We start from the raw sequence: 15,787 nt of genomic DNA, 5'->3' as shown, positions 1-15,787 counted from the left end.
AAGAGGAGAGTAGGAGTGAGCAGGAAACTCGGCGTTTCAGAGCGCCACGAGCAGCAGCCTCGGCAAATGATGATCTCACGACATGTCGGAGCCATGCGGTGACCCTGCATGCTACCCGTGCACTATCCCATCTACAGCCTGGCGTGTCTGCCCCGCTAAAGATTTCGCGAGCCCCTCCATTGCGCATCATGGCGTCGTGCGACAATCCTTCAGCCCGCCTAAGAAAGGATCCCAGCCCGCGCCCGACCAGACCTCCGTACGCCAACCCTCGCAATGCTGCTTCCTTCGCTGATCAACCTCCGCCGCCCAGCCAACACGCCACTCGAGCCTGAAGATATCTTTGGGTCCTCCCTCGGCGGCATCTTCACCGACGATACACAGAACCAGCATGGCGACGATCCGAGCACGGTAATTCTGTATCGCAATGCCAAGTTCGGAGAGCAGGAGATCAGGGTCGCAGATGTGAATGGCGAAGAAGAACGAAGAAAGTTTGCGCACTACTTATGGAATGCCGGCGTCATGATGGCAGAACTAGTCAGCGGGCGAGTGGAGGGCGGCGACCTGGGTGCAAGTGGCAAGGGGCTGCACGAGGATGAGGAGGGCTGGAGAGATGGCGCATGGTGGACAGACAAGGAAGAGGAGAAGAAGTGGAGTGTCGAGGGCGAGACGGTGTTGGAGTTGGGTGCAGGTGGGTCGGGCTGAGTAAAGAGAGGTGCAGAAGAGAGTACTGATGGAATATATGCTCGCAGGCGTAGGATTGGGCGGGATTCTGAGTACATTGGCGGGAGCAAAAGAGGTACGTCCATGCTCAGACTCAGAATCTGCATGGAGCTCACTGACAATCCGCTAGGTCGCCATCACCGACTATCCTGCCGCTCCTATCCTCGATACCCTCAGAACGAACGTCGCGAAAAACGTCCCAGCGCATCTCAAGCCCAATGTGACCGTCGAAGGTCATCAATGGGGCTCCACAAGCACACCCTTCGAGACCTCGCACGCGAACCGCTACACGCGCATTCTCGCTGCAGATTGTCTCTGGATGCCGTGGGAGCACGAGAGCCTGGCCAAGTCGATGCTGCACTTCCTATCCGACGATCCATCCGCACGTATATATTGTATCGCAGGCTTCCATACAGGACGTGCCAAAGTCGCACCCTTCTTCGAGGAGGTGGTGCCGGAGCAAGGGCTCGAGATCGAGGAGATGTACGAGATGGACGTTAACGGGCAGCGGCGGCCGTGGGCGAAAGAGCGCGACGGTGGTACGGAGAACATGGGCGAGCGGAAGAAGTGGCTCGTTCTCGCGCGGATACGGCGGGCTGTTCGGCAGTAGTAATGGTAGTAGTTCTTCCTGTCAGCAGATAGTGCGCTGAATCACACCCTCTTGAAGCACAGTGTAACCACACTGCTGCCCGTCTTGCCTCCAAACGTGAAGCTGGGATATTTGACCTTGCCCTCAAACTCCAGCTCTCCGCCTCCAAACCAGCCCTTGAGCTCTTCTTCTGTCCAATTGCAGCTTGTGATGAGGAACCTGCCGCCTTTCTTCATGAGAGGCTCGACCTTCTCCCTGTATCCTTCGCATATCCTGCGACCTTGCGCATCCTCTTCTTGTGATAAGCAGATGGCGTCAAATGTGCCCTTATCCAGTACGACATCGAAGCCAGCACCTAGCCACGTGCCCGGTGCTTGCGACAGAATATCCCACTCATGGAACGCGATGTCCTTGTAAGATTCATCCTTCGCATCGCGAATCGACGTGGCAAGCGTGACACTCTGCGCAGAGTAATCGACACCGACCATCTCGCCGTTCCACTCGTCCTCGCGCAGCGCAAACAGCAAATGCCCATTGCCTGTTCCCAGGTCTAGGAACCGCGCCGCGTTCTGGTCGTCCCCATCGTCCTCCTTGTATATGTGGCCCTCGTCGCTGAAGTCTTCAAGGAAAGACAACATGCGCTCCTCGGCACCCGCGTCGCTGAACCATATTGTTCCTTCGTCGTCGGCGTTTGCGGCAAAGTTCTGGCGTTCGGTGTCGTAGGCGGCGTCCCAGTAGGATTTCGTGCCCAGTTCGCTGGGATCGAGGTGCGTGGGTGCGGTCATTGAGTGGAGGTTCGAGGAGGAAAGAGCGACTGCAGTGGGTGTAGGAGACGTGGGTGATGCGACGCTGTGGCAGAGAATAAGGTTGGTAATGTTTTTGGAGGGGCAGAGAGTTGGTTCCTGGCTAGACGCATCGCGCAATGCGCTGCAAGCGAGGCGGGCCGCCTTTGGAATGACAAAGCATGTCAATTATCATATGCACATGGAGGTCGTTGAAGGGAGATACGCATAGATTAGTGCAATTGATTGATTTGCTATCCGAAGTGTGAAGTCATCCTTGCAGTTGCCTATGCGACTTACATCGAGCTGCTCTCGCAGTCTACAAGCAGGTCTGCGAGTACCCTTACAACGGTCGGTCGCTGCTGCGAATGACCTCACCCTTGTAGACTGTCCGATAGATATGGCCGAAACCTTGAGGGTCTATTTGATATCGAGCATTGATCCGCTTCCAATAATCGGTTGAAATCTCTTTGATCCAAACCTCATCTTTCCACTCTTCTTCCCATTCGTTTACTGTCCAGTCTCGTCTCTCAAAGAAGAAAGTGTCCTGATCCCACATCTCACCCACGTCTCCAGTGAAGGTGATGTTGATTGTACCGTCAATCACCGCGCGAATAGTGTCAGAAAACCCATCCGGTAGATGCCATGGCAAGCCAATGCGGCATAGAAAGCGACGGTCGAACAATCTGGACGTTGGACACGTATTCTTGACTCGGCATTGTTCCAGCATGGCTTCTTGCATGGCTGCCGCATATTTGAGAATGTTCCAAGCCTCGAGAGATTCGCGCGAGTGACCATCGATGACGAGCCGAAAAGAGCCTGCTGGCATCCCATGGGTATGAAGTAGGTAGACCTCCGTTAGCCATGGAATAATAGCATCTAAAACATCAGATCCAGCAATGGAGTCATATCCGGCATAGTGGCTGTCTGGATGGCCCAAAGGCAGGAGGTTGGCCAGTAGATCGATGTGTCTTTCGATCCGAAGCTTTGGATTCGCCTGGCACAGAGGAATGAGACCTCGTACATGGCATACGGAGCGCGGCATCGACTTGAAGTCTTCGTGGAGGACGAGTTTACCCAGATTGCGCAGCCTTTCGGGGGGGATTTGATGCACTGCGACATGCGTCAGAAAGCTCATTCCGTGTGAGGATTCCAGTTTTACAATAAAAAGTGCTGTGGTGAGGGACTTGGGAGATCAATGAGTTGGGATAGCACTTACAAACGTCGATCGCTACTGCAGCAGCTGAGAAGTAGTATCTACTGTTGCAAAGTTGGCGAGGATCCTCCACATGGCACCAGTTGTAAATCAAGGTCTTGTCTTCTTCTGGCCGGCAAACGAGCCCTTCCATCCTGGCAAGCTCGCTGTCCGTGGGAATGGACCAAGGGGTTGGCCTCCAATACAGTACATCGTGTAACGCCCCTTCCACGAAGATATTGTACTGGCCCATACCTCGAAGGTTGCCCACCGGGCAGATAATGTTTCCAAAGATTCCTCGTGTGAGCTGCGCAAACTTGGTTGAATCTCGATTCTTCGCCATGTCGAGCGCGAGCACAAGAGCTTCTACAAACTCTTGAGACTCATGATTGTCCAAACTCATATCCATATATTGCGATAGTATATTGATATTTCGCGTAACTGCTTGCTTCAGAGGTCCTTCAAGACAGTCTTCGATGACTGGATAACGAGCTCTTATTTCAGTAAGATCTGACGCCTCGAGCAGTTCCGCGACACAGATCAGCATGTATTGTCTTTGAACTTGAACCATATCAAATACTAGCAAGTACGTCAGTATAATTTCAAGCTCATCCATCGACGTTCGACGCTTACTCTGGCAAAATCGAGCGGCTCTTGACCGGAGTTGCTGGAATTCTGCGCCATCGTCCACAGAGCAAAGCGTGCTAAACTCAACATTCTGGAAAGCGACGTGCTGCATCTCGTCTGCAGCAATCTTGCAGGTTATCATGAGTCCGAGACCTTCTTTCTGGGCTGACGAATCGAAGTGACCTAGCTTTCCCGTTCTCTTATCATACACATACTGTGGTCGGCCCTGAGCATAATAATCGTAGATAGTATCCCGTATCTCTCGTGGGAGCCGGAAAAGCGGTGATTGTTTTTGCCCGAGAATGTACTTCGTCTTCGGTGTCGTCATAAAGGGGAACATATTCCAGTGCGCAAAGTTATTGGGGCCTCTCTTATTGAAAGCCATCTTGGGTGTATCAGGTGCCATGCAGATGGTGATTGCGACTGCCCGGCATCTTATACTGCGCCTTCATATCTTTTCTGGTTTTTGCCGATGACTCCCAAGACGGATGCACCGTGGTACCAAACTATGGCTTGCTGGTCGTAAGCGGATTCATCGGGTTGAAGTGTGTGCCCATTGGCTGATCGCCTGGGCACCATTCAGCTTCAGTGCAATGGCTTATCGGTGGCTGTAGAATTGATGTCTGAGTGTGAGCGACATGCCCATCAACAGCAAAGCTGTATTTGTTGGGTGATGATGATTCTGCGCGGCGCGAACGAACAGATGGATGGTCGGTCTGGTGCGGACCGGTTGGCGCGAGCCTGCCCAGGTGGTGCCCAGCCTCTTCAGGAGCACGGAGCTCCACCACCCAGGCAAACATCGCGGCTCACTCTCCTCCTCAGACCATGACCTCACTCGCTCGTTGAGTCTGATCTTGCAAACGTCCTTAGGTACTCACGTTGCAAGCGCTCTTGCAGACCGCTCGCAATCTCAGCGATGGCTTTCGCCCGAACTCACCCTTGAACCGCGACGAAGACGAGAACGCTGTCCACGCATAATGAGCTCCGCACGCCATCCACATCCCTCACCCTTCGACATACGGCCTACGCACACCCGGTCGAAGACGCGCAACCCGATTACGGCCTACCCAGGCATTTATAGCATACCATCAACCCGGGCTGACGGCACGACGCGCCCTTTCCGGAGAGGGAGGCAGACCTATATATCATGACAATGGGGCAAAGCGGCTTATAGTATAGCTCTCAGGAATATGGCTCGCGCTATAGTTCTCTTGCCTCCCGTAGAGGGGTTTGTGATCTGAAGGCACCAGGTCCCTATCGATACCATATTTCAAATCCATGATGGCCGCAGCGCAGCTAATACGACGACCCGCCTCCCCAATGACGTGCCATGACGGCCGTACTTCCCGTTCTCCATCAATCCACCGATATGCTGCCAGAAACAATTCCTACCGTCCAACCGATTACGTCGACATACCGTTGCTCAGCGCCCGTCCACACATCCTCCTGACCGTTGTTACTACTCTCTTGAAGCCCGCCGGCTCGATGCTGTACTTCGGATGTAAACGTCTCCAGAAGTCCGTGTTCAAGCTCAGACACAGCACTGTCACTTGCCATTGATGCTCCCAGGTTTCAGCGGTGAAGTGCTTATAGTACTCCAAGTTCAGAGCTGTGGCTTCAATCTCGACTGAGCTCATGCCCGACGTCAGCCGCATGATTGAGTTTCCTTCTGCGATGTTCCGAACATTGGCCTCAAATGTTGATGGGAGGTTTAACAAGGTTTGATAGGGACTCAAACCTGTACCATTGTAGGGCCTGGGATGATTATGGGATGCGCGAAGCCATTTTTTAGAGACTTCTTGCAGGGCTCTTGCGCGCATGACGACCGCATTCTAGACCCAGTCGCCTTCCGCCACACTGTTGTCGAAGAACAGTGAGAAGCTCTCTTTCGGCATTCCAAGTGTGTGGACTGAAGATACTGCTTGTATCCAGTGTTTCATCGCTTCCAGACATTCCGCGCCCTGGATAACATCACAGTCGTAGTATTCGCTTCGTCGGTCGTCTTGCCCGCCGGAATGCACTGGAAGCATAGATTTGAAAAGACTGATGTGTCGAGTAATCCGGAGGTTCATATTCTCGCGACAGAAGGGAATGAGACCTTGGGCGTGGAGTTCTGGATTGGAAACGCTTTTGAAGTCTTCTCTTATCACGATCTTGCGTAGTGACATGCGTACTCTTGGATTCATCGTTTCCACTGTGCAGCAGTGTCAGAGACGTTTGGCAGCATTTGATATGAAAAACTTACAGTACTGGATAGCTACTGCTGTAGCGGAGAAGTACCACTTAGTATTCCGTGCGCAATAGAAGGTATGCATGCCTCCCACGGCTCTGATTGATAATAGCGCTTCGATAGACGCAAGTTCCTCATGGCACGGTATATGCCATGGCTCAGGCTTCCATCCGAGAATCTCACACAAAGATCCCTCGGAAAAGAGATTTCCCCGTTTTGGTTCATGTGAGGCACGAAGAAGCTGAGGACACTCATCTCCAAAGGTCTGCACAGCATGTCTTGCGAAAGCAAAAGGATTGCGAGCCTTGGCGAGTTCAAGTGCAAGTTGGAGAGCTTTATCGAAGTCTCCATTGACAAACAAAGAGTCGATATGATTGTCCATCTCTTTCATATTCAACCCATCTGTACATCCTCTGACAGACCAGTGCAAGGGACCATCAAACCAAAACGCAAAGTCTTGGTACTCTTGAGCAAGTGTCGCGTAGTCGGCCCTCGTCAGTAATGAGGCGGTGCAAACAAGCATACGGACTCTCTGGATTTGGCGACATTTGAGAACTACCACCGGAAAGTCAGTCTAAAAAGTCACAGTTGGCAAGACACTTTTCACACTCGGAGTTTACGTACGAGTTTTGAAGCGTCCAGCCCGTGAGTTGAGATTCATGTACCCATGTCCGTCGTCCACGGAGCACATAGCGTGGAATATGACCACATTGCGCTCGAATGCCAACCCCTTCATCTCTGCGGCCGCAATCTTACAAGTCCTTATCAAGTTGATGTTGATAACCTGTGGTTTTGGCGATGTGGATGAGGGGTGACCATCCATCATTTTCCGGGTTTCCGGGTTGTAGAAGTAGCCATTCTCGGCGACGACGTAGTATTCGTAGATTTTGTCTCGGATCTCGCGTGATAATCGGAAGAAGGGCGATTGGAGTTGGTTCGATCTCACGTTGATGAACGGCCATTTGTTCCAGTGCGCGAAACGCGTAGTCGGCGTTTTGTCCGACATGGTTGATGAATGGAAGATGCTACAGATGCTGCTTCATATATACTTTAAAAGTCGAGACGATGACTCTCGGTTTGCCTATCTTGATACCTTGACTCACACAGGCTTGATTGGGATGAGTCGCAAGCACGCCGTTAATTTGGATCGGAGTCAGGGTAACACGTGACTTGAGTGGTTTATGGTTCGTCTAAGATGACTAGAGAATCTACTGGTTTGGACGGTACGATATGACTCAGACTACCTAGGAATATTGCGCAACGACAAGACCTCAAGCGCCTGTTGGACGACGAATGTCCCAGGATGGCCGTCGCCGCCTGGTCCTGACTTGGACTCCATCGAGAAGAGGACTTTTCCCATACGCGACGGACTCTGTACACTTTTACGTCCCGCTTTTGCCAGTTCCACGGCCAGCTCTAGATGCGCTGGACAGGATATCGTATACAATGACTCGTTTTCGTACGCTGTCAGTCCGCGCGCACGGCGACAGGTTCCTATCCTACCTGGGTACAATGGAACAGGGAAGAACTACAAGCGAATGGGTATGGACTATGCCATACCTAGTATTCGCATACCACGCGCACTACAGATATGCTTTTCTATGCGTTGCACTCCAAAACACATTATGGGGGCAACGCGGCCAGTCGTCTGAATAAAGAGAACTCGGTCAAATCTCACAACCGCATTTTACCGGTCACCGCTGGAATTCGAGCAACCTGGCTTGCTATGGAAAAATCATGCGCTAGTATGGGGAGCGTCCCTTGAGATAACGCTCTGAAACCTTCGGCCAGAAGTTCGAGACGATGCCCTGGTCGATGGTCTCATTCCAGTCCGTCTCCCATTGCAATTCTGTCCAATCCTTCCTTTCGGAGAAGAATGTGTCTTCGTCCCAAAGCTCGCCCACGTCTCCATTATACCTTACGATTGAGTTACCCTGACAGATATCGCGGACCATGCTTGCGAATCCTGGAGGGAAGTCCCAAACTGCATAATCACCATCATACATCGGGCGCAACTCACCTGTGGGCAGGTCTGTACCGCTGAGTTGCAACTGCTTGTGTCGGGCCTGCTGCGTAGCGGCAGCATATTTAAGCATGTGCCAGAATTCTGAAGATTCCCTTGCATCGCCATCTACAACAAGTTGAAATGACGGCAGAGGCATCCCGAAGGAAGGTAGCAGAAGTGCTTCCTCAATCCACGGAAGCAGCACTTGGAAACAGTCTTCACTGTAAATGAACTCGTCTTCGTAGCCAGACACATAATCAGAGCCTGGTGGAAGGAGATTTGTAAGCAAGCTGATTCGTCTCTCAATACGAAGTCGATGATTCTCATGACAGAATGGGATAAGGCCGCGCGCGTGGCATTCTGGTCTGGACACGGCTTTGACGTCTTCGTTCAGTACGACTGATCGGAATTTGGCCCTGCGTTGTTTGGATATGCCCTGAACTATCATCAAGTTAGTAAATAGCGTCTCGCAACCGTCCACTGTAGCCCCAATGGATCAGGTGACTCAAAAATAGATGCTGGATTGAACTCACAAAACTCAATCGCCACAGCGGCAGCAGAAAAGTACCAACGGTAACGCGCAGCATGGAAATGCTCTGTGATATCGGGGAAGTAGAAGACGCCTTCGTCTGTAGTTGGGAGCAGAGTGTCCGACTCGCCAGGCTCACAAATGAGTCTTTCGAGCTTTGACAACTCTTCATCTCCCGGGATGGACCATGGCGCAGGATGCCAGTGATATATGTCAGATAGAGCTCCCTGTGCGAATAGGTTGTTCTGCACGGAACCTAACGTAGTCGATCTGATGGGACAGTCACCGATGCCGAAAGTCTCACGTGCAAGCTCTGCAAATCTTGACGGATGTCGGTTTTTCGCTAGCACCAGTGCATATTGGAGAGCATCGCTGAATGACTGGCTAAGGACTTCTTTGCAACTGTCATCTGATGTACCAAGCTCGTCCGTTCGATGTGTAACTGCGTGGTTCAGAGGTGCGTGGAACCAGTGCTTAACGGTGGGAAATCGGCGGTCTATGTCGATCAGGTCGTCAGGTTGTAGTAATTCGGCAGCGCATACTAGCATGCGACACTTTTGTCGCTCGACATACTTCAATACTGTGCCTCAGTTAGAGTTTCGTTATGGATAGGGTAGATAGGAATATCACTAACAGCACCTAAAGCGCCCTGCCCTCGAACGAACGTTCATGTATTTCCCGCCGTCATCTGAAGAACGCTTGGGGTAAAAGTGGATTATTCCGAAGGCACTGTCTTTCATCTCTTCTGCAGCGATTCGACATGTGATCCGTAGACCTAGCCGAACGACTTGCTTAGGCGATATTGACGGCTTGTGGTACAGCAGTTTATCGATCTCGCTGTCGTAGTGGTAACCGTCATTCTCGAGAAGGTAGTATTCGTAAATAACATCTCGAACCTCTCGAGGAAGACGAAAGAGTGTCGACTGGAGTTGAGCGGAGTAATATTTAGTTTTCGGGGCGGTCATGAAAGGGAACGTATTCCAATGCGCAAACTTGCCAGACGGCCTGGCAACGGGTGTAAAAGCCATGGTGATAGATTTGCGAAGCGTAGGAAAGGAACATTCTTAGCACACATAAACGAGGGGAGTATTGTGACGTGGCCATGACTCCTCTTGATATTGTCTGGTAAGGTTATCAAAACCGTGGCTCGCACAAGATCGCGGCGAACCCCTACCAAAGTTTAGGATGGCGCCATGACTCATGCTTGAGGATAGGTCCAGAGAGCCACAACGTTCTATGATTAGAGGCCTGATATGATTGAATCATTTCTTATCAGCAGATGATCGACGTTGACCGAAAAAAAGGTTCGATTCAACCTATCCATGATATGACTGCAGAAGCGGTAGTGGCCGCCCCACAATACGGAGATGATGTGTACAAGACTTCTAACATACACGATGCGTGTGAAGTGGGCTGACGAGTATTTTGGATACAATGAGTTCAAGAGCTACTTTATAAAAGACACCGCGGCAGCTAATGGTTGCGCGCGATGACCGTTTTTGCTCAAACCTCAGACCGGTTACTGTACTTGTCGAAAATAGAAGGCCAGCAGTCCGTGGCGATAGCCTCCGTAAATGTAACCTTCACTTTCCAATCCTCTTCCCAGTCATCATCTGTCCAATCTTTTCGCTGCTGGAAGAACTCTTCCTCATCCCAGAGCTCACCAACTTCCCCATCGTAGTAAACCATAGATTTACGTTCTGCGATGTCTCGAATCATTCGTGCAAACCCTACTGGGAAAAGTCCAGACGCCAAAAAGACAATCGGCATAGTGTTTTTCTCAAGCTACGTAAGGAACCCCAAAAACTAATGACGTGGAGCCTGACTGCAGCGTATGCAAGTTTACTCAGTTTTGAGGCTCATGGCAGTACTTCCTGGATATTGACGGCCACCCTTGTGTTGAGATTACTCGTGACATTTGTCCTTCCCATTCATCTGCCCAATCATCTTCTGTCCAGGCTTCCCGCTCCATGTAGAATTCTTCCGAATCCCAGAGCTCGCCAACATCCCCGTCATATCGGACAGGAGACTTACCTTCGACAATGTCTCGAATCATTTGTGCAAACCCTGCAGGAAGGCTCCATGATCCGGTGAAAGGAGAGTCGTAATCTAGTGGTGCCGGTCTTGCTCTCGGCTGTTTCCCGTTTGCTCGACACTGCCTGAGTAGAGCCTCTTGGGTAGCTGCTGCGTGTTTTAGTAACTTCCAGGCCTCCATTGATTCTTCGCAATGTCCGTCGATGACCAGCTCCAAGGAATGTGCTGGCATCCCTTGTGAAGCTAACGAAGTGGCTTCTTCAATCCAAGAGACCAGCACAGTAAGGCAATGGCTGGCCAGAATGATATCGCGTTGATGAGCTGCTGGTTGAGAGAAGGAAGCTGGCAGTAAGTTGTTCATAAGGCCGATTCGTCTGACGATGCGAAGCTTCGGACATTCGAGACAGAAGGGGATAAAACCGCGACCATGAGACTCTGGGCGGGATACAGCTTTGAAATCTTCTCTAAGGACCACGGTGCGCATATTCTCTCTCTGTTGTTTCGACGAACGTTGTACTGCCTATGTTAGCAGCTTGTGCTTGTATAAAGGTTCAGACCGGCTTACAGAAGTCGATTGCTACAGCCGCAGCCGTGAAATACCACCGCTGACGCGTGGCCCATGAGTGAGCTGCGATATCCCGAAAGCAGCGATCTCCATCCTTGGTTATGTGCAGGTCAACATCCGAGTCTCTGGGTTGACAGATCAGAGCCTCAATGTTAGATAGCTCGCCGTGCTCCGGGATGCACCATGGTCTGGGCTGCCAATGGACTATTTCGGGGAGAGCACTCTCCACGAAAAGATTGTGGCGTTTCAGAAACATTGCGGTGTGACGAACGGGGCAAGCACCTGCGCCGAACGTGGCACAGGCCAAGTCCACGAATTCTGAGGGGGATTGAGTTTTTGCAAGAACCAACGCACGGTGAAGAGCGTCGCTAAAGTTCTGATCAAGGATGTCTTCGCCGCCCAATTCGTCGGTTTGATTCGCGATTGCTCTCTGCAAAGGTTCGTTGAACCACGTCTTGACAGTTGGATAGCGAGTGCATAACTCCTGAAAGTCTCCATGTTTCAAAAGTGGCGCGACACGTACGAGCATGCGACATCTCTGGCGCTCGACGTAAGTCAATACTAAGGCAATGTAAGCGCTCAAAATGGGAAATCAGTTACTGTGGTACCTACAGCACTCGAAGCGGCCCGCCCGCGAATGGAGTCCTTGGTATCCGGTTTCGTCTTCCATTGACTGCGCTCCATGGAAGTTGAGCTGAGGAAAAGCAACGCTCCTCATCTCCTCACTGGCGATGCGACACGTGATACGGAGACCGAGTCGTATCACCAGTGGTTTGGGCGTTGTGGAAGGACTCTGATAAAGGAACTTCTTAACCGAACTATCGTAGTGATATCCATCTTCCTCAGACAGATAGTACTCATAGATTTGATCCCGAAGTTCGCGAGGCAGGCGATAGAGTGGTGATTGGAGCTGTGTGCAATAGTGCTTTGGCACGATACTGGAGGTCGGCATCGGGGTCGGTGTTGTAGAAGCCATGGAGGCTGTACCTAGAACGAGATACTGCTGTTATAAGTACTCCCTTACGTTATCTGCACCTACGTTTAGGTCACGCTATTCCCTCATTTCGTATGCTAGGAAGACTCATCGGTTCAAGTATGGGAACGAACCACAGCAACATTGTGCGAGGGGTCAGCGCGCTAATAGACCCCAAACCATGTTCTTCAGGGACTGACTCATCGATATCATCGTCGCTCAGCAAGTAACACGAAAGTAGCCGTTGGTACGATCATATGAATCTCCCGAATAGCTTGCAAGGTGAAGTTGCTGATTGGAGGTGAGTCAACGAGTCTAGCACAGCTTTGGTGTACGGCTGGAGCTGCGTGTGAAGGCAATCACGACCCACACGCGAACAGTCACGTCGCAATAGTTGTGTTTCGGTCGAACGCGACACGATGATACGTGCTGGAAGGCAAAGACGGGAAATGTCCTGGGCGTTGCGGATGATACGCGTGCGGGCAGGCTGAGCTTTGCAGGATCCGGCTAGGCCGAAAAAGCTCGAAGCTACGTCATGGTTGAATCTGGAAAGGTGGCTGCAGTGCCTCCACGCTTCACAGGCCTCATTTCCATCTATGTGCATCTCGCGAAACGAGTTCCTTCGTCCTTGTGGAATATTAACTGGCTTTGTTGCGCTCTAGGTAAGCAGAACATACACCCAGCGAGCTTCGACACTGCCCAGACGTTCTCGCGCTCTGAGCATCGCAAGCCAAGGTACCGCCTATTGATACCAAAGCCCAAAGGCATCCCCATTCCCAAACTCTTGGTTGACGAACCCATCCGTCAGATCGCCAAAGTCAAACCCCGCATTTTCTTCGTCTGGAAATGCGGAATCATGCCGTCCAGTAGAAGCAAAGTCGTGCCCATACGCGCCAGCAAGAATCGTGTCGCTGTAATTGAGATCGCCGTCACCAACGCCCGCCATGAAGTCGTCGAAGACAAGTTCCGGCAAAAGAGGTGCATCCAACTCAGGCGCGTGGGTGAATGGCAGTGCAGTATCGAAAGCATCAGTGGCCTGACTCTGCGACTCGTAGTGATGCTGCTCACGCGATGATCGGAAAGTAAGCGTCCGTGCCAACTTCGAGAGCACATTCGGCCGTCCTTCGCTCGAAGTCGGCCTCTTCCTGCTCGCCTCAATCCCAGCATTTGGCTGCGCATTCCTTTTCCAGTGCGCCATCGTCAGGCCATCCTTGAAATGGTTCGCGACGTGCGTCTCACGATCATCCCATGTCTTCAGCACCTTCGCACAGAAACCGCAAACCCAGTTCTCCACGGCATGATTACCTAGGCCCTCTCGTCTCCAGAGATCGCGGGTGGTCTCATCTAATTTCGCTTTGTGGAAGTTCTTGACGTGCTGACGCAGGTGATCGGGTCGCAGAAACGTTCTTTCGCTTTCGTCCTTGGCCATGCACTCAGCTACGCGGTGGCATTCGGCGAAGTGCTTGTCGCTGGGGTTCGCTGCCATGCAGAACACACACGACGTAGACGCATCTGAACGAGACGATATGGTGAGACTAGGGCCAGTGAGCAAGCATGTCCACTTTCGTTTAGGTCGATGCTGGGTTTCCTCATGGCGGCGCCAGGATTTACGCGCGATATGTTGGTAGCAAAAGGTGCACTGCCACGTCTGCGATTCGCTATCGACATCATCGGTAGATGGAAGTTGTGATTTGGATGCGAACGAATGCGCTTTGGAGACCGAAGTAGGTACGTTGACAGACTGGCCATAATCCTTCTTCTTGCCTCGCCTAGATGTAGTTGTGTTCGTATGGCTGGAGTCGTCACCTGTGTAATGAGACGTGACCGAATACCGACGATCGGATGGTGCCTCGAAGCCTGATGAGGTTTCTCGGTGCGGCAGCACTGTGGATATTACGCTAGAAAGTCGAGTATTCCGAGCTCCTTCATCTTCCGAGGCCGGGTTAGACGATTTCGCATCCAGGACCCTTCTTCGCGCTCGCGCATTAGTAAACCAGGTAGTAACCTGCTTCTCAGTGATACCACATGTTTCGGCTAGTGAACGCTTGGTCTCGGTGTCTGGATACGGATCGTTTCGGTGTTCTTTCAGCCATCCTTGCAGACATCGCGTCGCATGCGACTCGAGCTTGGTGGGTGGCCGTCGGGCGCAAGAACGTTTGACCTTTGATGGCTGGTCTGACGGAGTTGGAGATAGCAAGCCCGTGTTCAGAGTGCAAGAAGCACAATTGACGGGCTGGCCTGGGTGAATGAGTGCCGAGATCTCGCATGCAGAGCATCGCCCGGTACTCTTGGGTTGGGAGAAGTCTTCCGACGGAGTCACCTTTAAAGCGGTATGTCGAGGTGCCAGATTCGTCGTCTTTGGTATTGCAGCAGTACCTAGTACAACCTCAAGCGTCTCGAATCTTTCACTCGTGCAGTCGTCGCATTGAATGTTCCCGTCGGGGTTGATGATGTTCCAAAGCTGACATCGGAGGCAGTCGATACCATCACTCTGCGTCGGCACCAATGAATCGTCGCTAGTGCGAACTTTCGCCGTGAACACGTCGATTCCCGTAGCCTGAGGCTCAGTCGAGTTGGTGATTGCTCTCGCGCGAATTTCGTCTCCCAGTTCAAGGCTCACAGGTCCGCCAAGATTTGACTGATCGGACTGGTTGCGGGACGTAGGCAACGTTCCATAGATCGTGGAGCTTCCGGCCTGGTCAAACTGCTCGGCATTAGAAGTTGCGCGACACACAACATTCCGTGAATGAGATCGTACCTGGAACCCCTCCTCATCCTCCAAAGTGCCTGAGCCGTACCCCGAATCAAAGGACCATATACTAGCAGCCTTACTCTTAGGCGGCGGGGATAACATCGTGTCAAAGCGCTACACTATCGTTAGGGTGTGTCGAACCAACGCATAGACGCCTAAAATCTGTCGCAATACCATCAATAGTACGTGGAGACTGGACCGCGAGTACAAATAACGAGACACGTTCCGCGACGACGCGCGAGGACAACCACTCGATCTATTCTGAGATACAGGGTGTTCGTGGCTCGGGCTGGACGCCTAACGTGTGGCACGACTGTGGCGTTGCCTTGCTATTGGCCCCAGGCCCGTCTTTGTCGGAACAGGGAGGATAGGTACCTCAGCCTCGCCTGAGGCTGAGTACATGGAGGGTTGTACTGCTGTTTGCTTGCCACGCTATACTGAGCGTGGCGCTGACATGGAATGGCGGTACGCATCAGGAAGCATACACACAGACGGGGGCATGGAAATGCTATTTGCGCGAGAACACACGAGGTTGAGATCGGCACTCGTCGAGGTCGTGGTTAGGAGTCGCCCGTCGCGAGTACCAGACGTCATCACGGGGAAGGAACCATCCTCCCGCAGATCGGCGCCGGTGAACTATCGCGTCACCGTGTTCCATGACACAACCCCTGTCAGACAATCATATACGAAAACAAAGATCTTGGGTATTCATTTTTTCCATCTCTCGCCCTACCAAACAATGCCGTAATGCTATGGCGCAATTTTGCGAACAATGTGTGTAACTCG

General features: G+C 52.0%; 5 protein-coding genes across 5 annotated transcripts; 1 reads left to right on the top strand and 4 right to left on the bottom strand.

The window, feature by feature from the left end:
* Positions 1-273: 273 nt before the first annotated feature.
* J4E88_000738 (uncharacterized protein) lies at positions 274-1,330 on the top strand (the record flags this gene model as incomplete). Its single annotated transcript, XM_049394412.1, has 3 exons — positions 274-688; positions 750-796; positions 851-1,330. 3 exons carry the CDS (start codon positions 274-276, stop codon positions 1,328-1,330), a joined length of 942 nt encoding a protein of 313 aa, XP_049260241.1.
* A 41-nt stretch (positions 1,331-1,371) lies between these two features.
* Positions 1,372-4,298, bottom strand: J4E88_000737 (uncharacterized protein; the record flags this gene model as incomplete). The annotated part of the gene is made up of 4 exons (XM_049394411.1): positions 1,372-2,158; positions 2,392-2,410; positions 2,470-3,204; positions 3,542-4,298. 4 exons carry the CDS (start codon positions 4,296-4,298, stop codon positions 1,372-1,374), a joined length of 2,298 nt encoding a protein of 765 aa, XP_049260240.1.
* Positions 4,299-5,745: 1,447 nt separating this feature from the next.
* On the bottom strand, positions 5,746-7,149 carry J4E88_000736 (uncharacterized protein; the record flags this gene model as incomplete). Its single annotated transcript, XM_049394410.1, has 3 exons — positions 5,746-6,107; positions 6,159-6,176; positions 6,768-7,149. 3 exons carry the CDS (start codon positions 7,147-7,149, stop codon positions 5,746-5,748), a joined length of 762 nt encoding a protein of 253 aa, XP_049260239.1.
* Positions 7,150-7,885: 736 nt separating this feature from the next.
* On the bottom strand, positions 7,886-9,705 carry J4E88_000735 (uncharacterized protein; the record flags this gene model as incomplete). The annotated part of the gene is made up of 4 exons (XM_049394409.1): positions 7,886-8,109; positions 8,164-8,589; positions 8,682-9,249; positions 9,343-9,705. The coding sequence occupies 4 exons, from the start codon at positions 9,703-9,705 to the stop codon at positions 7,886-7,888; spliced, it is 1,581 nt and encodes a 526-aa protein (XP_049260238.1).
* A 3,286-nt stretch (positions 9,706-12,991) lies between these two features.
* Positions 12,992-15,103, bottom strand: J4E88_000734 (uncharacterized protein; the record flags this gene model as incomplete). The annotated part of the gene is made up of 1 exon (XM_049394408.1): positions 12,992-15,103. The coding sequence occupies one exon, from the start codon at positions 15,101-15,103 to the stop codon at positions 12,992-12,994; it is 2,112 nt and encodes a 703-aa protein (XP_049260237.1).
* Positions 15,104-15,787: the final 684 nt, after the last annotated feature.

The sequence above is a fragment of the Alternaria novae-zelandiae genome (assembly GCF_023758075.1).
Source record: "Alternaria novae-zelandiae strain BMP 2774 chromosome Unknown scaffold_1, whole genome shotgun sequence".
Taxonomy (NCBI): domain Eukaryota; kingdom Fungi; phylum Ascomycota; class Dothideomycetes; order Pleosporales; family Pleosporaceae; genus Alternaria; species Alternaria novae-zelandiae.
Note: the sequence above shows the minus strand (reverse complement) of the source record. Positions and strands in the feature narration are given on the sequence as shown.